The sequence below is a fragment of the Myotis daubentonii genome, chromosome 11 (genome assembly GCF_963259705.1).
Source record: "Myotis daubentonii chromosome 11, mMyoDau2.1, whole genome shotgun sequence".
Lineage (NCBI taxonomy): Eukaryota > Metazoa > Chordata > Mammalia > Chiroptera > Vespertilionidae > Myotis > Myotis daubentonii.
In genome coordinates this window covers 80,293,176-80,312,643 of record NC_081850.1, presented here as the reverse complement: position 1 = coordinate 80,312,643, position 19,468 = coordinate 80,293,176, and the positions used below count along the sequence as shown (strand labels likewise).

The following is a 19,468-nucleotide window of genomic DNA, read 5'->3' as shown; positions in this document are numbered from 1 at the left end:
AAAGCCCTGAGGTCCTGGTGGACCCCCTCCTGCCTCCCCTTCTCTCCGCACCTTGACTTCCCCTACTTTCTTCTCCATCCCCCTGGGGCCCCCACGGGCTCAAAGACCCACCACCACGCAGGCGCTCAGTGATTAAGGTGTCATTTGTGCGGGTTCTTGGGTCTTGTGTGTCTGTCCTTGTGGGACCAGCCGGTGCCTGCCAGGCCGGATCTGTGTGGGGGCAGGCGGGAGGACGGGCGGGACCAGGACGAGCAGGCTCCTTCCCCAGGTCCTCCCTTACGACTACTACGGGGCCTACGGGCACCAGGCGCACCAGGACCACGCCTACAACCGGCTGCTGGGGGCCGAGTACACCTTCGACTTCCCGCCCCACCACGAGGTGGTGAGTCGCTGTGCCCCCTCCCCCCCCAGTCCCGGAGTAAGAGACGGGCTTCTGTAGCCGGCCCTCCTGGCCCGCGGAGCTGCCCAGCTCCTGGCTCCGTCCCATCCCCGTTGGGGCTGACTCAGTTGCCAGGAGTCAGGTGATGTCCCCTCCCCCTCTGCTCCCTCGTCCAGCAGCCAGGCCCAGGGCAGCGGTACCGCTCCGGGCAGCGGGCCTGGGTCTGGCTGTGTGGCCCCAGGTTGGGGCCTCGGCCCCTCTGAGCCTCGTCCAGAACTGGGAGCCGTGTCGGCTCTATTAGTGATGAGCCCCTCCTTCCGGGCCCAGCGCAGGGCCTCTCCCCAGAGCAGACCCTCGGGCGGCAGAGCAGAGCCGCTGGGGAGGGTCCGTGGTCCGGGCCTCTCTCTGCCCCTCACTCCACACGAGGGCGGGGAGGCTGGTCAGACGGCACCCGGCACCTGGCGGCTCACTGCCCCTCGCTCGAGAGCCGGGCCCCCACTCTGTGGGGTGGAGGTGACGGGCGTCCTCGGGGGCGGCCAGTGCAGGACGCACGTTGTAAAGTCACGAAACGGAACGTCGCTGTGTCCACACACGCGGCTGACGGGAGAGGCGGGCTGACGCCCACGGGTGCCTCTGTGCAGGAGTGGAGCCACGGCCCGAGCCGGGGTCCCAGCGCCCAGGGAGGCCCGGGAGGCACCCCGAGGGACGCAGCGCTGAGGGTCACGCCGCACAGCCCTCTCCCTGGGCCGGCCACCTGCGCAGACACGGGGCCTCACTCAGGAGCGCCTGGGCGGGGAACTCCATGCTCGGGCCTCGAAACTCCTCATACTTTTTTGTTAATCCTCACCGAGGGTTTTTAGAGAGAGTGGAGGAGACGGGGCAAGACAGAAACATCGATGTGAGAGAAGCACATCGATGGGTTGCCTCCTGCATGTGCCCTGACCAGGGCCCAGGCCAGGGAGGAGCCTCAACCAAGGTACGTGCCCTTGACCGGAATCAAACCCGAGACCCTTTGGTCTGCAGGCCGATGCTCTATCCACTGAGCCACACCAGCGAGGGCGACACTCCTACTTTTGAACAAGGACCCACACTTTGGTTTTGTTGGCACTGGGCCTCAAAATTCAGCAGCCATCCCCAAGGGAAGGGACCATCACCCACCATTGCCTTGGAGCCAGCTTCCATGGGGGTCCCGTGAAGCGGGGGTGGGAGGCGCTGCATTAAACCTCAGGGTCCCCGGGCCGTCTCTTGGGGAGCAAGTGGGGCTCTGTCTGGCGCCTCTGCACCCGCAGCGTCTAAGGCTGCTCCGCTCCGCTGTGAGAGCTCGGAGGGGGTGCCAACTTGGCACTTCCCGGGCAGGGAGACGTGAATCAGCCAGGAAGCTGCTTCGGCTTCTGGTCCGGGCCCAGCAGCGTAGGCAGAGGTGCCCGCGGGGGGAGGGGCTGCGGGAAGGGCTGCGTGTCTGGTGTCTGCAGGGGGTGGAGCTTTCCACTCGGTCCTGAACAAGGTTCCATGATGAGGATGGCCCAGGTTTTATTTATCCATCCAGCCGTGGGTGCTCATTCCAGTGGTTTCCACGTTGTGGCTGCTGTGACCACGTGCACACAAGTCTGCGTGTGGACGGATGTGTTCACCTCTCCTGGGCAGAGGGACACCCCGCAGTGGGGTCACTGGGTCGCGCAGGAACTCTGTGTTTAATGTTTTGAGCAACCCCCGGCTGTTTTCAAGGTGACCACTCCCTTTCCCATCCGCTGGCCACGTGGGCTCCACGCCTGCCCGGCCCTGTCTTGTCTGATTCCAGCCATCGCAGTGGGGGAGGCGGCAGCCTGCAGATCTGAGTTGCGTTCCCCGATGCCTGAGGCTGTGGGCATCTCTGCATGTGCTGTTGGCCATCTGTCTGCCTTCCTGGGAGACATGTCTATTCAGACCCTCTGCTCATCTTTAAATTGTGTCGTTTACCTTTTTTGAGTTATGAGGATTCTTTATAGATTCTGGATACGAATCCCTGATCAGATAAAAGACTTGCAAGCACCCCCCCCCCCCCTCTGTGGGTTGTCGTTTCATTTCTTGGTGGCGTTGTTGGTGGCAGAGAAGTTCTTGATTCGGATGAGGCACGTCTGTCCCTTCTGCATTGGGTGTTCTGTTTAGGAAAACGTTTCCTAACCCAAGTTCACGTAGACTTACTCCTAGGTTTCTCCTAGGAATGTTACAGTCTTAGCTCTTACACTTGGTCTGTGATCCATTCTGATTACGTTGTGTGGACGGTGTGAGGTAGGGGGTCCAGCTTCATTCTTGTGTGTGTGGACAGCCAGTGGTCCCAGCACCACTGGGTGAAGAGTATTCTTTCCCCCACTGATTGCCTGGGGCCACCCTTGTTGAAAATCATAAATGTGAGGGGTTTTTTCTGGACCCTCAATTCTACTCTGTTGATCTATGTGTCGATCCATAGGTTACACAACCCTGTCTCAATGACAGTAGCTTTGTAGTAAGTTTCTGATAAGTTTTCAAGTCAAGAAGTATGAGTCCTCCAGCTTTGTTCTTCTTTATATATATATTTAATTTCAGAGAGGAAGGGAGAGGGAAAGACAGATAGAAACATCAATGATGAGAGAGTATCATTGATCGGTTGCCTCCTGCACACCCCCTACTGGGAACCGAGCCTGCAACCCGAGCATGTGCTCTTGACCAGAATTGCGGGACCTTCCAGTCCGCAGTCCAATGCTCTATCCACTGAGCCATACCAGCTAGGGCTCAAGATTGTCTTGAATATTCTGGGTCCCTCGCATTTTCATATGAATTTTGGAATCAGCTTGTCAGTTTCTGCCATGGGTCGGCTGAGATGTTGGTAGGGATGGTGTTGAAACAGTAGGTCCACTTGGGGAGTGTGTTCCCCTTGGCAATAGTAAGTCTTTCGTAAACATGGATGTCTTCCCACTTGCTCAGGTCTTCTTTGATTTATTTCAAAAATAGTTTGTCATTTTTAATTCCAATTTTGCACTTTTGTTACATTTACTTGTAAGCATTTTAAAACCCTCTCATACGTGGCGGGTTTATTGTCACTCCGCTCAACGTCTTCTAAGTCCCCTTGCGATTTTTCCTGATCTGCTGGCTGTTGTTCCGTTTCACTGCTCTGTGAGTTTTCCAGTGTCCTGCTAGATTCCCGGTGTAATTCCATTGTGGTCAAAGAACATGCTTTGTATGACTTTAATCCTTTTGAAAGTACTAGGTTTGCTTTTATGGCTGATGATCTACCATGGGCATGTCCCTGTGTCTGAGATGTCACGGTGTTTCTGAGCTGGAGGGGACAGAGGGGAGGCTCAGAGTGGGTGGCAGCAGAGAGCCCCAGTGCCCGTGATCCTGGCGGGGGGCACGTCTCAGAGCTCCTGGCACCCACCCTGGCTCTTGCAGATCAGGCAGGAGTGCCTGGCCTGCAGAGGCGCGGCGGCCGTGTTCGACATGTCCTACTTCGGCAAGTTCTACCTGGTGGGCGTGGACGCGAGGAAGGCTGCTGACTGGCTGTTCTCTGCCGACGTCAGCCGACCCCCAGGTATGAGGCCAGGGCGGGTCATGTTCCTGTCAGGCTTCAGCTCCAGGCAGAACTCCTGGCACAGCTCTGGGCACTGGCACGAGGTGGCACCTCTGGGTTCCTGGCCTGGCCTGGGCCCCTGTCCAGATCCCTGTGCACTTACTACCAATCCCAGGCCCCAGGGCTGTGGGCCTCCCTGCATCCCTCCCTCCCCCCTTCCTTCCCCACCCCCATCCCTTGCTGCCCCGGTTCTTTGTTCTAGAAAGGATTTGAGGCCCCCAGTAAATGTCTCCTGGCACTGGGGGGCCCCCACACACCCCCAGGAGTGCTTGCCCCAGATAGGGTTCCAGATTAAATAAACACGCGTGCTCAGTTAAATGAGAATTTCAGATAAAGAAGGGGTAATTTTCTAATGAGTGTCATGTAACATCTGGGATAGTCATCTCCTGTTTTGTCACCCACACACCATTTTACCCATCCAGCCACCCACCCAAGCCTCACGCATTCCTCTGCATCAGTCCCCAGGGTGGCTGTGTCCCTGCACGGCCTCAATGACTGCCTTTCAGTTTGGAGGCGAGAGGCCCCAAGCAGGTGTCACCAGGGCCACGCTGCCCTGACGCTCTGGAGGACCCTCCTGCCTCTGTCCCCGCTTCTGGCTGCGGCTGTCCCTCCTCCGAGGCCACAGGGCCTCCTCCCTGCATTTCCTCTTCCGATGAGGACACCAGCCATGCTGGGTTAGAACCCGCGCTCATGACCTGCCTTTACGTGATTACGTCTTCCAAGGCCTGTTTCCAAACAAGGCCACGCTCACCGACACTGGGGGAGGGGACCCCAACACACCTTTCCGGGACACAATTCCACCCATAACAGCATCTCTCCAGCCAACCCGCCAACCCACCTACGTTCTGCACCTCTATTTACGTCCCTCAGTGCTCCCATGAGTCCACTCACCAGTCATCCTGCCGCACCATCCACCTGGCTACCCACACCTCCTCCCACCACCTCCTCCTCCCACCACCACCTCCTCCCACCCATCCACCTGCCCACCCAACCCCATCCCCTCCTCCCACCATCCACCTGCCCTCCCACCCCATCCCCTCCTCCCACCATCCACCTGCCCTCCCACCCTCTTCCCTCCTCCCACCATCCACCTGCCCTCCCACCCCATCCCCTCCTCCCACCACCTCCTCCTCCCACCACCACCTCCTCCCACCCATCCACCTGCCCTCCCACCCCATCCCCTCCTCCCACCATCCACCTGCCCTCCCACCCCATCCCCTCCTCCCACCATCCACCTGCCCTCCCACCCCATCCCCTCCTCCCACCACCTCCTCCTCCCACTCCTTCTCTTCTCCACCCATCTACTCCCCCTTCACCCATTCCCCCTTCCACCCATCTAACCTCCAACCTTCCCATCCATCCACCCCTCCCCCCTGCACCCCCGCTGCCCACCTCCCCCCCCCCCCATCACATACCCATTTATCCTGCAGACTCTAGGGAGCCTCTGCTACCAGGCACGGTGCTCGGAGAGCCCGAGTGGACAAGATGTGGATCCTGGGGACCGGGGTGAGGGGGGGGGCGTCAATGGCGAGACATTTCCAGAAGAAAGGCCTTCCTTCCTGATTCTCCAGGGGCTGACGGCGCCCCCTCTCCAGGCCCTCGGGCGGGGGCGGGCGACCCTGAGTGGAGGGGTCTTTCCTACCTGCGTCTGTGGGTGCGTGCGTCGTGCGTGCGTGGGTGCGTGCATCGTGCGTGCCTGCGTGCGTCTGTGCGTGCGTGGGTGCGTCGTGCGTGGGTGCGTGCATCGTGCGTGGGTGCGTGCGTCGTGCGTGCGTGCGTCGGCGCACAGACGGCCTTCCTGCGCAGGCTCCACCGTGTACACCTGCATGCTGAACGCGCGGGGCGGCACCGAGAGCGACCTGACCGTCAGCCGCCTGGCCCCCGGCCCCGAGGCCTCGCCCCTCGCCCCCGCCTTCGAAGGTGAGCAGCGCCGGGCACAGCCCGCTCCGCTCCGGTGGCCTGGCCGGTGCCCCTGGCGGCGGGAGGGCGGGAGGGGCGAGGAGAGGTCTGCGCTCGGGGCGCAGTGTCATGTCTGCGAGCCCGGGCCCTGGCGCTCGCGGCGGCCGTGGCGCGGGCTGCTCGGCTCCTCTGCCCGAGCGGTGAGCCCAGGCGAGGGTCGTGCCCCCCACCGGGATGTGTGAGTCCCGCTCTGCGTGAACACCTGTGCCCCGTGGACTGTCCGAGTGCCCACGGGACTCCCGGTTGGGCTCCAGTGGACCCTCGGCCCCAGGGTTGGAGGAAGGCGAGGTGGCGCCGGCACGGGAGGCGCTGCAGGGCCGGGGCACCGCCCGCAGTAAAAGCTGTTCGGTTCCTGCGCTGAGTGCGAGTACGTTAAGTACGTGTGTGTGGCACACGCGTGTGCACGGCACCTGCTACGTCGGGTCACCAGGAAGGCAAGAGGACGGGCGATCCGCGTCGGATCCCGGCTGTGCACACGCAGCCTTGAGCGGGGGTTTTGAACGGCCTCTCATCGCGAAAGGCCTGGGCACAGCCCGCAGGAAACAGCTGGCAGCACCGGGAGGTGCGGGATGCAGTCCAGGGCTGCTGCGCCCCGGAGCCCCGCTCCGCCTGCAGCTGAGCCTGACCTGGGCTGGCCTCTGGTCTCTGGCCCAGCCGTTCCGTGTTTGGATGAGAGACGGCGGGCCAGGTCCACCGGTGCCGGCCTCAGCGAGTCTGGATCTGGGCCGGGTGGGGTGCCTGAGACCAGGGACACAGGGACACAGGCACACGGAGGGACATGGAAGCTGGCAAGGGCTCTCAGCTCCCAGAGGAGAGGATCCGGGTCCCAGGCTGCCCGCCCTGGCTGACGTGGGGCCGGGGTCTCTTGTGGTGACATGGTGTCGGGCTCGCACTCTCTCCCAGATCGGGAGCCTTTGAAAAGTGAAGAGAGCCTCTGACTCTCCTAGGAAAGTGCTCCCTGGCGTGTGCGTCCTCAGGGTCCCACACCCCGGTCTCCCCCAGTGACGGTCCCAGGCGGTGTCCTGTGTGCGTGAGGGTCCAGGCCCTGGCCAGGTCACTGCTCTGCTGGTCGCTCTCTCAACCCAAGCCTCAGGCCGCCCAGCCCCACAACCCCCTCTAAGGCTCTGCTTCCCTTCCAGGGGACGCCTTCTACCTGGCTGTGGGTGGGGCCGTGGCCCAGCACAACTGGTCCCACATCACCTCGGTGCTGCAGGACCAGCGGTTCCGGTGCCAGCTCATCGACAGCTCAGAGGACCTGGGCATGATCAGCATCCAGGGCCCAGCCAGGTGAGGAGAGGGGGCACCTGGGCGCCGACCCTAGTCCCTCCAACTGGGACCCGTAGCCAGAAGCCCTTGCTGTCCCGAAGGGGACAGTCTGGTTAGCTTACCAGTTGGGGGAAGCTAGAGATTCCACGCGGGATAAACCGTCTCTAAAGCTCTAAAATGCTGAGAAACTTTTCGTGTGACTCAGTATCGCAGGGTTCAGTGGTCACGTCTCAGAATTACATGCGGCTCTGGGAGCGGGCAGAGCCGGGCCCAGGTCCTGCCTGCTGCCTCGGCGAGAGGCCACCTGCCTCCTTCTGAACAGCTCCCTGCGCGCCTGTGATGACCACAGGGCCACTCGTTGCCCATTCATTCACTCTGTACGGATTCACAGAACTCCCCACGCGGGGCCCAGCCCAGAAGGGGCACGCGGGCAGCTGGGCACTGTCCAAAGGCCCCTCTGGCTGGGCTTCGGAGGAGGAACCCAGGGGGGTGGGGGGCCAGAGGGGAAGCGCATCGTGTTAAAGCCACCCACCGGCGCCTGTGGGTTGCCAGCCCTGTGCCAACATCTCCCCGGCTGGCGCTAGACTGGCCGGCCTCCCTCCCTGGCGGGGTCGTAGCTGCCTTCATGGGCACTGCTCGGGCGCACAGTGGGTGTTTGCTGAGCAGTCAAAGAGGTTCTGAGTGGCTCGTGTACTGGAACTGTCAAGTGTTTGAATTCGGGTTGCCTGTGGGGACCCAGGTCTGTAGCGGGGGGGGGGGGGGGGGGGGGAGCGCAGGGCAGCAGGAGATGTGGTCAGACGGGGGTAGGGGGGGGTGTTAGATGGTTAGATCACTGTCCCAGCCTCTGTTCACCCACCTGAGGAAGGAGCCCTTGAGAGCGCATCTGTGGGTCTGGCCTCCACTGTGGTCTCCTGCTCCTTCATTGTCGCCGGGAGGGTGGCTTTCTGTGCCTGTGTGGTGTGTGTTCGTCCTGCTGTGTCTTCATTAGCACCAGGCCCCTGTCAGTCTGCCCCACGAGCACAGGGACTGGCCCGCACACCCAGGGGTGCCATCAAGTGTTTGTTGACTGACTGACTGACTGCTCTTGCTTGCAGCCGGGCCATCCTCCAGGAGGTGCTGGATGCAGACCTGAGCAACGAGGCCTTCCCCTTCTCCACCCACAAGCTGGTGCGAGCCGCCGGGCACCTGGTAGGTACCCGCTGTCCCCGGGTTGCGGGCAGCAGCCACCTGCTGGAAGGAACATCCGGGGCTGGGACTCGGGAACCCCAGTGCCCTTGGGCAAGGCTGTTCACCTCCCAGAGCCTTGGTTCCCCACTGTGAACAGAGACCCGGTCCTGTCCACCAGCTGCCAGGACCTCCAGGGCTGCTGGGTCTAAGCCAGGCACCACCCCAGCTGCGCCTGGTGCCTGGCACAGGGGGCTCAGTCCCACGCTTCTGCCAGGAAGGCAACCTCAGCCTCGCCACCTGCACAGCCGCCCGGGGTCCCCTCCCGCATCGGGTGACGCGTTATTTCCTCTGCCTCCTTGGGACGGCGGGGCTGGGGCAGCTGGGCAGGTCTCCGTGTCCTGCTGTGTCTCCCCCTCGCCCGCCAGCGTGGTGGGTGTGGGAGGAGGAGGGCTGCTCGGGGAGCTCTAGCAGTCCTGAGGGGCATCCCCTCCCTCCCCCCCAGCTCAGACAGTCCGGGATGCAGGACCCGCAGCTTCTGAGACTGTGGACAGCCAGGGCGCTGTCAGAACTGGCTTCCTCAGAGCCTCTGGGGCCAGGCGCCTGGTCCGGCCTCGGTCAGCGTGGCCTTCCCGGGCCTCAATGTCCTTGTGGGAATTAGGGGCCGTGACCTTCCCTCTGCGCTCCTGAGGCCGGGGAGCGGCAGACAGTGTGACACCAGCCACTGTCCGCTCTGTGCGCCAGGCCCACTGTACCGGGCGCTGTACCAGGTGCTGTACCAGGCCCACTGTACCAGGCCCACTGTACCAGGTGCTGTACCAGGTGCTGTACCAGGCCCACTGTACCAGGCCCACTGTACCAGGTGCTGTACCAGGCCCACTGTGCCAGGCCCACTGTACCAGGTGCTGTACCAGGCCCACTGTACCAGGCCCACTGTACCAGGTGCTGTACCAGGCCCACTGTGCCAGGTGCTGTACCAGGCCCACTGTACCAGGCCCACTGTACCAGGTGCTGTACCAGGTGCTGTACCAGGTGCTGTACCAGGCCCACTGTACCAGGTGCTGTACCAGGCCCACTGTGCCAGGTGCTGTACCAGGCCCACTGTACCAGGTGCTGTACCAGCCCCACTGGACCAGGCGCTGCTCTAGGCGCACTGACACGAGGATTGCCCACACTGTCCCTCACAGGGCGCTGACACCGGGAGCAGACGGACTGTGCTGGGCTGTCCTGGGAGTGGCAGGTGTTAACCTCATCCCTGCCCTCCAGCCGCTCGATGCCAGGACTCCTCCTGTTGTGACCAAAAAGTGTCCAGACATATGCGAGTGTTCCCCATGGCTGCAGGGTTCCCCATAGCAGGGGTGGCAGCCACGAGGGCAGCCACTATTTTAGGGTTACCTCTGGCAGGGGTGGCAGCCACATGGGCAGCAGCCACGGCCAGGTCCCCATCACCCTGGGGGACGGATGTTTCTTCCAGTAGAGCTCAGAGAGGTTGGGTGGGCTGCCCAAGGCCGCCCAGCCCATAAAACAGGAAGAGTGCACGGATACGTGTCCGTGAAGCAGACGTGACCGTGAGGACGGGTTGGGCAGACAGACAGATGGTCCTTTTCTCGTCTCCCGTGTTCACCGGGGGTTTGGGCGGGGAGTGTGAGGGAGCGTTGGCCGGGAGCCATGCTGGCCCGCAGAAGGTCTGGAGGTCGGACGCGTCTGGGTCCTGTTAGCAAATAAACAGCATTGCGATGACATCGGCGAGGAGGCTGCCAGGGGGAGGGAGATAAAGGCTGCTCTGCGGAGGGAGCCCGGGAGGCGAGGGCTCCACTCCCGCCTGCACTGCAGAGGCCGGGCTGGGGGAGCAGGAAGCTGGGGGGGCGGGGGGGGGGTCTGTCTAGCTCGCTTCCTGACTCCTCGGTGCCAGATTGCCTGCCGGGACCAGAGAGGGTGCGCACTTCGCAGGAGCAGCACAGCTCAGCCGGGGTGGTGGCTGCACCCGCCCGCCCCGGGCCCATGCGGCGTCTGAGCTGGGAGCCTCTGTGTGGTTCAGGGTGGGGCTGCGCTGGGGAGAGGACCAGGTGGGAGCACTCCCCTCTCAGCCAGGCGCCCCCATAAGGCACCTGGAACGTGGTCTTGGATGGCGGGTCCGGCTGCCTCCCGCCCCTGGGGCCGCCCTGGCCGCCTCCCAGGTCTGGCTGCCGAGGGGGCTGGGCGCCGAGGTGGCTGGCGGAAAAGAGGCCGGGCTTCGGGGTGAGCCTCTCCCCAGGGTGATAAGCGGGCGGACACGGGTCGGGGAGTGGGGGTTAGGGTGTGCGGGCTCCTCCCCGCCCTGTCCCCAAGGGTTGGCTACTGGTTTTGTCAAAAAGGATTTACTGCTGGGCGGACGCGTGTGCCCTCCTCTGCTTCCAGCCCCTCGGCCTCCCTGAGCCTTCCCTGTGTCCCCCTGGCACGGGACGGGGTGGACCTGGCACGGGACGGGGTGGACCTGGCACGGGATGGGGGTGGACCTGGCACGGGACGGGGGTGGACCTGGCACGGGACGGGGGTGGACCTGGCACGGGATGGGGGTGGACCTGGCATGGGACGGGGGTGGACCTGGCACGGGACGGGGGTGGACCTGGCATGGGACGGGGGTGGACCTGGCACGGGACGGGGGTGGACCTGGCATGGGATGGGGGCCGTTAAGCAGATTCCAGGAGAAGCTGGCGCAAAGCTGCCTGCCCGTCTGGGCATCAGCGTTTCACTGAAGATCCCGGGAGCATAGGCCAAATGAGGATGCGTGAAGGAAGCCCTAACTCACTGAGAGAGGGGGGGGAGGGAGAGATAGACCGAGAGAGAGAGAGACAGAGAGAGACAGAGAGAGATAGACAGACAGACAGAGACAAACAGATAGGCCCCAGGTGCTTCCTTCCTCCCTGACTCTGGCCGAATGCGAACACGGAGTCGGGACCACCCTGCGTGCACATCTGTGTACACGGCTTGGTTCCCTCACGACCCGGCAGTCGAGTTCTCGTTCTTTCAAATGTTCTGAAGCCGCTCTGAGCGCCGCGTCCTCTCGCTCAGCTCCGTGAGCCCCTGTGCTTGGGCGTTGACGCGGGCCGTTTCTCCTCGAAGCCCGGTGACCAGCGTCCCTCGACCGTGCCCCTTCCCCAGCCTCACTGTGGACCCGGGAGATTCCTAGCTCGGGACCCTGAGACAGTCCTGCGGGGCGACTCCTCCCGGAGACCTGCTGCCTTCCGGGCTTGCAGAGACGGGCAGGCTGGCTCCTCCATGAGAGTGAGCCCTGGGTCTTCTCTCCTGCCAACGCTGAGCTCCCCTCACCACGCCCCCAGCCTGGCTCTGAAATCAGTGCCCACACGTCAGCTGGGAGCATCAGCTGAGCGCCGGCCAGATGCGGAGATCTGAGCCAGGCCCTGGGTGGCAGCTGCAGCTCCCCTCCAGGAGTCACACCGGGTTGAGGTTGGGGTCGGGCAGGGTCCTGCAGCCACAGCCCAGCCTGCACTGGAGGGTGACCTGAGGGGCGGGCAGGAGCCCCTCCCCAAGGAGCTGAGGTCAGAATGAGGAGGGTCCCAGGGACAAGTTCGAGGAGGGAGAGTCACGTCTCGGCAAGAGAAACACGGATGGAGGAGAGACCTGGTGGGTGGAGTCATGGACGTGCTCGGGTGGAAGCTGGGTCAGCACAGAGCCCAAGGGCTCAGGGGCAGCGTCACCCCACTGTTCAATAGAGCTGGGGGCTGGGCAGGCCTGGCTTCCAGTCCCACCCCAGCCTTCATCGGGGCTGCCTCTCAGGCCTCAGTTTCCCCATCTGTAGCGCCCAGGCTAGACAATGTCTAAACTCCTTTCTGGGCCGGCCCACAAGTCTGTCAGCCGTCCCCCCTCCCGGGCCCGGGGAGTCTCACATTCTCCCAAATAAGCTGTCTGGGCTTTGGTGCGTGTTGGCGCCCCATCCCTCAATGTGAAGAGACACCGGGGCCGCAGCGCGGGCCGGGCCAAGTATTTATGGGAGATCGTTGGGCTCCGGCCAAGCAGATGTGGGAGAGGGACGTGGGCCTCTAGTCGGCAAGGCCTCCTGGTTGCAGGGCGCGGAGTGGCGGCCCTGAGCCTCGCCCACAGCCCGGCCCAGGATGCATGGGCAGCCCCGCTGCGCCCACGGGACCCAGGCTCACAGCAGCCGGGCAGGGGTTCCTGGCCAGGCGGTGTCCCCAGCTGAGCCGTGTCACAGTTTTGCAATAATTCTCCGAGATGCTTGGCTCCGGCCAGGCGTCCGTGAGCCGCATTCCAAGAGGGAGGACAGAGGGCGGGACGCTGTCCCCGGCAGCCAGCTGACCAGACGGCCTGACTTCCCTCACATTGGCCTCAAGGCCATGGAGGTTCCCGGGGGACACGCTCCCGGTGCGGTCACCGGGCCGGACGTGGTGTCCCGGTGCCTCGGTGAGGACGGGCCCCCTGCAGAGCAGCAGCGCCGGCTGGAGGCTCAGCACGAGATGCGATAGAGCGACTTTCGCCTGAACACGAACTTCAGGTCAGAAGGAAATTGAGTTTCTCTCCCTGATGGTGTGAAGTCCACACGGATTTGATGACTTGGGGGAAGGTTCTCTCACCTGCAACGTTCTAGAAAGGGGCTCCCGATGAGGCCACCTCCACGCAGACGGCCTTGGCCGATGGGGTTTCCGTTGCCGGCTGAAAGGTCCTTCGCACAACCTGTGCAGGTCGCCGTGGCCCCGGGACCCGGGAGCCGTGGCCGAGCACCCGCAGCCCCTCCTGTGGTGTCCGCGGGGGCAGCATGTCTGGCTGGGGCCTGAGGACAGTGTGGTTGGAATGAGGCTGGTGGTGCTGAGGGACCTGGGGCGTGTGCAGCAGAGATTCCAGAACCTCCTCCAGGAGCCCCGTCCCTTCTCTGCAGGGGCTGCTGTGTGTCCGGCCCTGCTGCCCTGCATCCTCTGTGGGTGCAGACAGCGCCTCTGGGGGTGCCCCGTCGCTGTCACTAGCAGCCTGAAACCCCACTCCAGGCCAGCCAGTTGGGAAGGCGCGCTTTCCCCAGGAGCCTCCCGGGCTGACCCGGCCTCCCACCGGCCGGAGAGGGGCCGTGGGACTGGACAGTGTCCATGGTGCTTTTTACATCCTCGGAGGGGCCAGATTTATAAAATGCGGTTTGAGCACCACACCTTTTATTTATTTTTATCCTGATTCTTAGAAAACTAGTTTCTATCACCATCTTCACCACCATCACAATAATCACCACCACTGCCGCCACCACCATCGCCGCTGCCATCACCATCACCACCACCACCATCGCCGCCGCCATCACCATCATCACCGCCACCATCCCTACCACCACCGCAACCACCATCACCATCACCACCACCACCATCGCCGCCGCCATCACCATCACCACCACCACCATCCCTACCACCACTGCAACCACCATCACCATCACCACCACACATTAGCCTTCTGAACCAGACCTCTGGGAGAGAGTGCACACCCCATAGCAGGATGTTTTTAGGATCCAGGATGTCTTCGGAGCCTTCAGAGGGTTTTGAAAAATGAAGATAATCTGAACATAAAACCAACGTGCTGCTTCCCTCTCCTGTGGGTTCGGGGCGGCCACAGGTCCTGCAGAGAGCAGTCCGTGCTCTGGTCCCGACCCCCCGCCTCTGGGCCTCGGGGCCTCACTGTTTAAGGGGTGACAGGTTGGTGGCTGCGCCTGCTGTGTCGGCCGTGCAGTTACACAACCAAACACGCTGGGAACTTGTGAAACCGCCATGAGCTGATGTGATCTGAGAAGGTGGACGTGCCGGCCTGCGTCTGTGGGCACAGCTGCTTCGCCTCCGGCGGGACGGACTCAGGTGCGCCAGGCTTGTTCTGATGGCACATCCGAGGGAGCGCCGTGGCCTCCCCTGACCTGGGCACCTGCAGGGCCTTGGGCCCAGGCTCAGGCGGGCACTCAGCACCTCCTTGGACTTCAGCCATCTCCAGGGAGAGCTGGCGGGAGGTCAGTGACGCACCAAGCCCCCTGAACGCACACGTCACTGAACCCTGAGAATAGCCCCTTCCCCCCTCCCCCCCGAAGGGTTTGAGTGGGTCTGTAGAGCCCTGTGGTCCTGGGACGGAGTGCATGGCCTCTCTCCCTCCCTCCTGGCACCCAGAGCGTCACGAGAGGACAGATGACAGTCCCTCTGGCTGTCGGGCCCGGCCGTGGAGAAGAGGGTGCCTCGTCTCGCCTTCATCATCTTAACCACGTAACGCACATGGCTCGGTGGGCAGCGCACTCACGTCTCCACACGATGTGCATAGCCCCCCCCCCCCCCCCCGCTCCGAATAACCACCCTCTCAGGGGCTGTGAACCTGACTACGTTAGGTGCCTCCTACGCGTGAGTCCTACAGAACACGTCCTTTTGTGACTGGCCTAGTTCACTCAGCGTCACGTCCTCAAGGCTTGTCCACGTGGCAGCAGGTGTCAGAATTTCCTGCCTTTTCACGGCTGGATACCATGCCAGGCGTGGATGTGCCACACTGTCCGTCTTGCTGTGGGTGGACACAGGCTCCCTCCTGCCTCTTGGCTGTTGTGAATAACGCTGCTGTGAACATGGGCAGCTGGCCATGTGAGATCTTGCCTTCAGTGCTTCGGGGCAAAAACCCAGAAACAGGATTGCTGGGCATACGGTCGTTCTCTTAGTTTTCCAAAGAACCACCATCCTGTCTTCCTGAACAGTCGCACCATTTCACATTCCCGCCAGCTGTGCCCAAGGATTCCCATTTCTCCACACCCTCGCCAACACTGGTCATTTCCCGGGTGTGTTTTTAAGTAGGGATGAGGTCATCTCATTGCGACTTGGATTTGCGTTTCTTTTTCTTTTTCTTTTTTTTTTGGATTTGCGTTTCTATGATGCTCAGTGATACTGATCACTTGCCGCATGCTTACTGGCCGCCGTCGGTATGTCATCTTTGAAGAAATGTGTTCATCAGGTGGTTGTGCTGTTGTCGAGTTGTAGTTCTGTGTGTGTTCTGGGTCTTCAGCCGTATCGAACAGACGGTTTGTCAGGAGTGTCTCCCAGGCCGCAGGCTGCCTTTCCACTGCTGATCGTACCCTTTGACGCACAGAAGTTTGCACACGTGATGGAGCGTAGTCCCGTGAGAACGGGTTGCTCTTGTCTACGCCTTCGGTGTCAGCTAAGAAACCGCCCAGGCCCAGTGTCATAAAGCAGCTCCCCTGTGTTTTCTTCTAAGGGTCGCACCGGTTCAGTCTTACACGTGGGTCTTTGACCGCTGTGAGCTCATGTTTGCGTCGGCGTGGGCGGGATCCCGGCGGCATTCTGCAGCGATGCCTGCTTCCCAGCACCGCAGAGCCGTCCCCGCTCTGTTGTGTGCTCTGGCCTCCTTGTGGGAGGCCACTTGGCCGCGCACGGGGCTGCTTCTGGGCTCTCGGCGCCGTTCCGTGGCTGGGCGTGTCGGCTCAGGCCAGCAGCGCGGTGCTGAGCACAGCAGGTTGGAGAAAGTTTGACATCAGGGGCCGAGCCCTCCCGCCGCATTCTTCTTCCTCAAGAGAGTTTTGGTGTTTGAGGTCCCGGTGACTGTGAGTTTTAGGATGGGCTTTTCAATTTCTGCAAACGCCGTGCGGATCTGACAGGGATTGCGTTCAGCCTGTCGACCGCTTAGAGTAGTGTTGGTACTGTGATGAACGCGGGCTCTCTGGCCATTTATTTGTATCTCCTTTCATTTTTTTCACCACAGTTCTGTCGTCTCTAGTGTACAAGTCTTTCGCCTCCATGGTTGGGTTTATTCACCTCCTTTCTGGATTGTCCTTTGTCAGGGTTAGAAACAGCTGATTTCTGGGTGTGGGTTGGGTACTCTGCAACCTTGCTGAATGAGTTTATTAGGGTGAGAAAAGGGTTTAAGCAAAACCTGGCTTAAGTCCTCCCTGGGAACCTTCCACGGTTCTGTGACTCTGCCCACTGCCTGTGGTCCCCGTAAGAGTGAATGCAGGGCTGTTTATGAGCGGGTTTCTCGGGGGGCTTGCTCTTACAGTCCCTCCACGCCAACATGTGCTGGCAGGTGGCTGTGTATCAGGCATTGGTTTCCCATGAAGGTGGCGCTCACAGCACTGGCCTCCGCCCATTTATCAGATGGGAACACTGAGGTCGGGAGAGGCTGACCCGGAGCCGGTGTTGCAGACGTCCTCACACTGGGCTTTCCCTTCCGAAGGCGTGAGCACTTCCCCATCTTCCTGCTTCCGTGGAGAGCAGGAGGGCGTGTGGGAGCCAGTGATGCTGTGGCCTTGGAGAGGCCCCTGGCATCCCCACTCGCCCTCGCCTGGCTGGGGCGCGGGGTCCGTCTGCTCCCGCCTGTTTCCTCACTCAGGAAGCATCTGCTCAGCCCCTCTGTGGCGGAGCCTGCGCGGGGTGTGGGGGATCAGCCGCAGCAGCCCCCACCGTGGCTCCCAGAGCTGGGAAGGGGCTGCGTCCCACCCGGGATTCAAGGAAGCGGCGGGCTGATCCTCGCTCTGCGCGGGGTGTCAGACTCGGAGCCTCAGTCTGGGGCTGTTGGTGGGCGAGCTGTACCGAGGATTCTTCTGTTTTGTTCCGTCTGAGACTGGCTTTGGGCCCGGGCTCCGCGCAGCTGTCCCGGATTAGCCCCCGCCGGCAGGCAGGCCGGGGGAGGCCGAGAGCTTGCACCGGGGCACGGAAGCGTTCACAGCACATTTCCCATCAGTTGGGAGTTTTTCGAGAGGCGGACGCGTCCAGGGCCTTCCGAGTCCAGCCCCCCGCGGCTATGGTTAGAGCGTCCAGTGCAGAGGAGCTTGCTGCGCCGGGAGCGTGGCCTCCACTCCTGCGTGGGCGTGTCCCGAGGGGAGCTGCCCCCGTGGGCCTTCCAGCCGGAGCAGTGGAGAAGCCTCTCCTTGCTCCCCGTGACCTCTGTGACCTGCTGTGCTCCCCGTGACCTCTGTGACCTGCTGTGACCTCTGTGACCTGTTGTGCTCCCCGTGACCTCTGTGACCCGCTGTGCTCCCTGTGACCTCTGTGACCTGTTGTGCTCCCCGTGACCTGTGACCTGCTGTGCTCCCTGTGACCTCTGTGACCTGCTGTGCTCCCTGTGACCTGCTGTGCTCCCTGTGACCTGCTGTGCTCCCTGTGACCTGTGACCTGCTGTGCTCCCCATGACCTCTGTGACCTGCTGTGCTCCCTGTGACCTGCTGTGCTCCCTGTGACCTGCTGTGACCTCTGTGACCTGTTGTGCTCCCCGTGACCTCTGTGACCTGCTGTGCTCCCCATGACCCGTGACCTGTGCTCCCCGTGACCTGTGACCTGCTGTGCTCTCTGTGACCTCTGTGACCTGCTGTGCTCCCCGTGACCTGTGACCTGCTGTGCTCTCACTGCTCCTGTTGTGAGCTGGCCGGTCCCCGGGCTGAGCGCTCAGGCCTTCCCCACGGGGACCTGTGGATTCGGGACTTGCCCTCAGGCCTGGAAGCAGACATGGTTGCCGGGTGCCTGGATGACACGCAGTCCCACCCAGCGTGCGGGGTCAGTCACATGCCGCTGGCCGAGTGACCCCAGGCTGGTGGTGCATGGGTGTGAGGGACACACGCAGAGACCAGCTGTCCCTGTCACAGCTGCCCCTGCTCAGCCCCACACCGGGGCCTCAGTCCATGACAGGCACCCTGATAAGAGGCACAGAGAGGACGCAGCACAGGAGAGGCCGAGGGGCGATGGAGGCAGAGGGTGGGATAACGCGGCCACAGCCACTGAGCGCCCAGAGGCCAGGGGAGTGGGGAGAAGGGTCCCCCCAGAGCCCTGGAGGGAGCGCCGGGCTGGCACCGCATGTTGCACTTCCAGCCCCAGAATGGAAGGGAGTCCATTTGGTGATTTCAGCCAGAGTCTGGGGTCATTTGGTGGCTGCAGGACCCTCACACGGTCACTTGGAAGGAGAGCTGAGTCCCGGGAACTGTGCCTACTTTCTCCCAGCGCCGACCCCCTTTTCCCCTTACAGGTTTCCAAGGGCTCCTGGGAAGTCTCTTCGGAGACCCCACATTTCGGTGGTGGGCTGGCCGGGCTCAGGGACAGCCGATGACAATGGTGAAATGGCACCGTCCACCCGTGAGTGGTAGCGAGGCCTTGACTGCGGTGGGGTGCCCCAGCCAAGTGAGCGCTGTGACTGTCCCCAGGTGCGGGCCATGCGGCTGTCCTTCGTGGGGGAGCTGGGCTGGGAGCTGCACATCCCCGGGCCGTCCTGCGTGCCCGTGTACCAGGCCGTGATGGCAGCGGGCGCCAAGCATGGCCTCGTCAACGCCGGCTACCGGGCCATCGACTCTCTGAGCATCGAGAAAGGTGCGCACAGGTGGCGGGGGAGGTGGGGGGAGGACGGGGGTGCAGAGCCCTGCAGGGGCCGGGAAGCTGCTACTCCCCAGGCCTGTTCCCTCCTCCCCCATGACACTCGCGCCGCCTACTGCCCGTGACCCGGGCATTCCCCCAGGCCGGGTCCTCTGACGTCCCCTCGGGCAGGGAGCTGGGGTGTGGAGACAGGACCAGGCTCAGTTCGGATGCGGTGCCTAATGTCCTGAGAGCCGCCGGGGCCCTCCGCCAGCCTCTCCCCGTCCCAGCCCTCAGTGCGGGGCTGGGAAGCCAGTGGGTGCCTGGCCTGGGGGCGCTGAGCCGAGGTCTCCTCCGCACAGGCTACCGACACTGGCACGCGGACCTGCGGCCGGACGACAGCCCCCTGGAGGCGGGCCTGGCCTTCACCTGCAAGCTCAAGTCCGCCACCCCCTTCCTGGGGCGCGAGGCCCTGCAGCGGCAGCGGGCAGCCGGCCTCCGCCGGCGCCTGGTCTGCTTCACAGTGGACGAGTGAGTGCTCGGCCTGGGCCGCCGGGGCTGGGGCAGTGGGGCCCGCGGGACGAGGATGGGGCTCGCCTTCCTCCCACGCGGATTTTAACAGAGGGAGGTCCTGCCCAGCCACCAGCAGGGGGTCGACCCAGACAGGAGCCTTGGGAGGGTGGCCTGGCCTCCAGACAGCGTCCCATCGCCGGGCTGGGCCCCCCACTGTTCCAGCGGCCTGCTCCCCGGGCTCCGGGATAGGGGGCGGGGCGGGCAGGGCCAGGCTGGGGGCACCCGCACTTGCAAATGGGACCACTGGTG

At 62.9% G+C, this 19,468-nt stretch overlaps 1 protein-coding gene across 2 annotated transcripts in view; it reads left to right on the top strand.

Annotated features, from left to right (window-relative positions):
- SARDH (sarcosine dehydrogenase) overlaps nt 1-19,468 on the top strand; it is a 38,764-nt gene that overhangs the window by 16,866 nt on the left and 2,430 nt on the right. For both annotated transcript variants that reach the window (XM_059658436.1, XM_059658435.1), the window contains exons 13-19: nt 269-382; nt 3,785-3,923; nt 5,769-5,882; nt 7,061-7,208; nt 8,282-8,375; nt 18,502-18,664; nt 19,009-19,177. In XM_059658436.1, the coding sequence (XP_059514419.1) occupies nt 269-382; nt 3,785-3,923; nt 5,769-5,882; nt 7,061-7,208; nt 8,282-8,375; nt 18,502-18,664; nt 19,009-19,177 (941 nt within the window). The remainder of the gene's footprint in view (nt 1-268; nt 383-3,784; nt 3,924-5,768; nt 5,883-7,060; nt 7,209-8,281; nt 8,376-18,501; nt 18,665-19,008; nt 19,178-19,468) is intronic.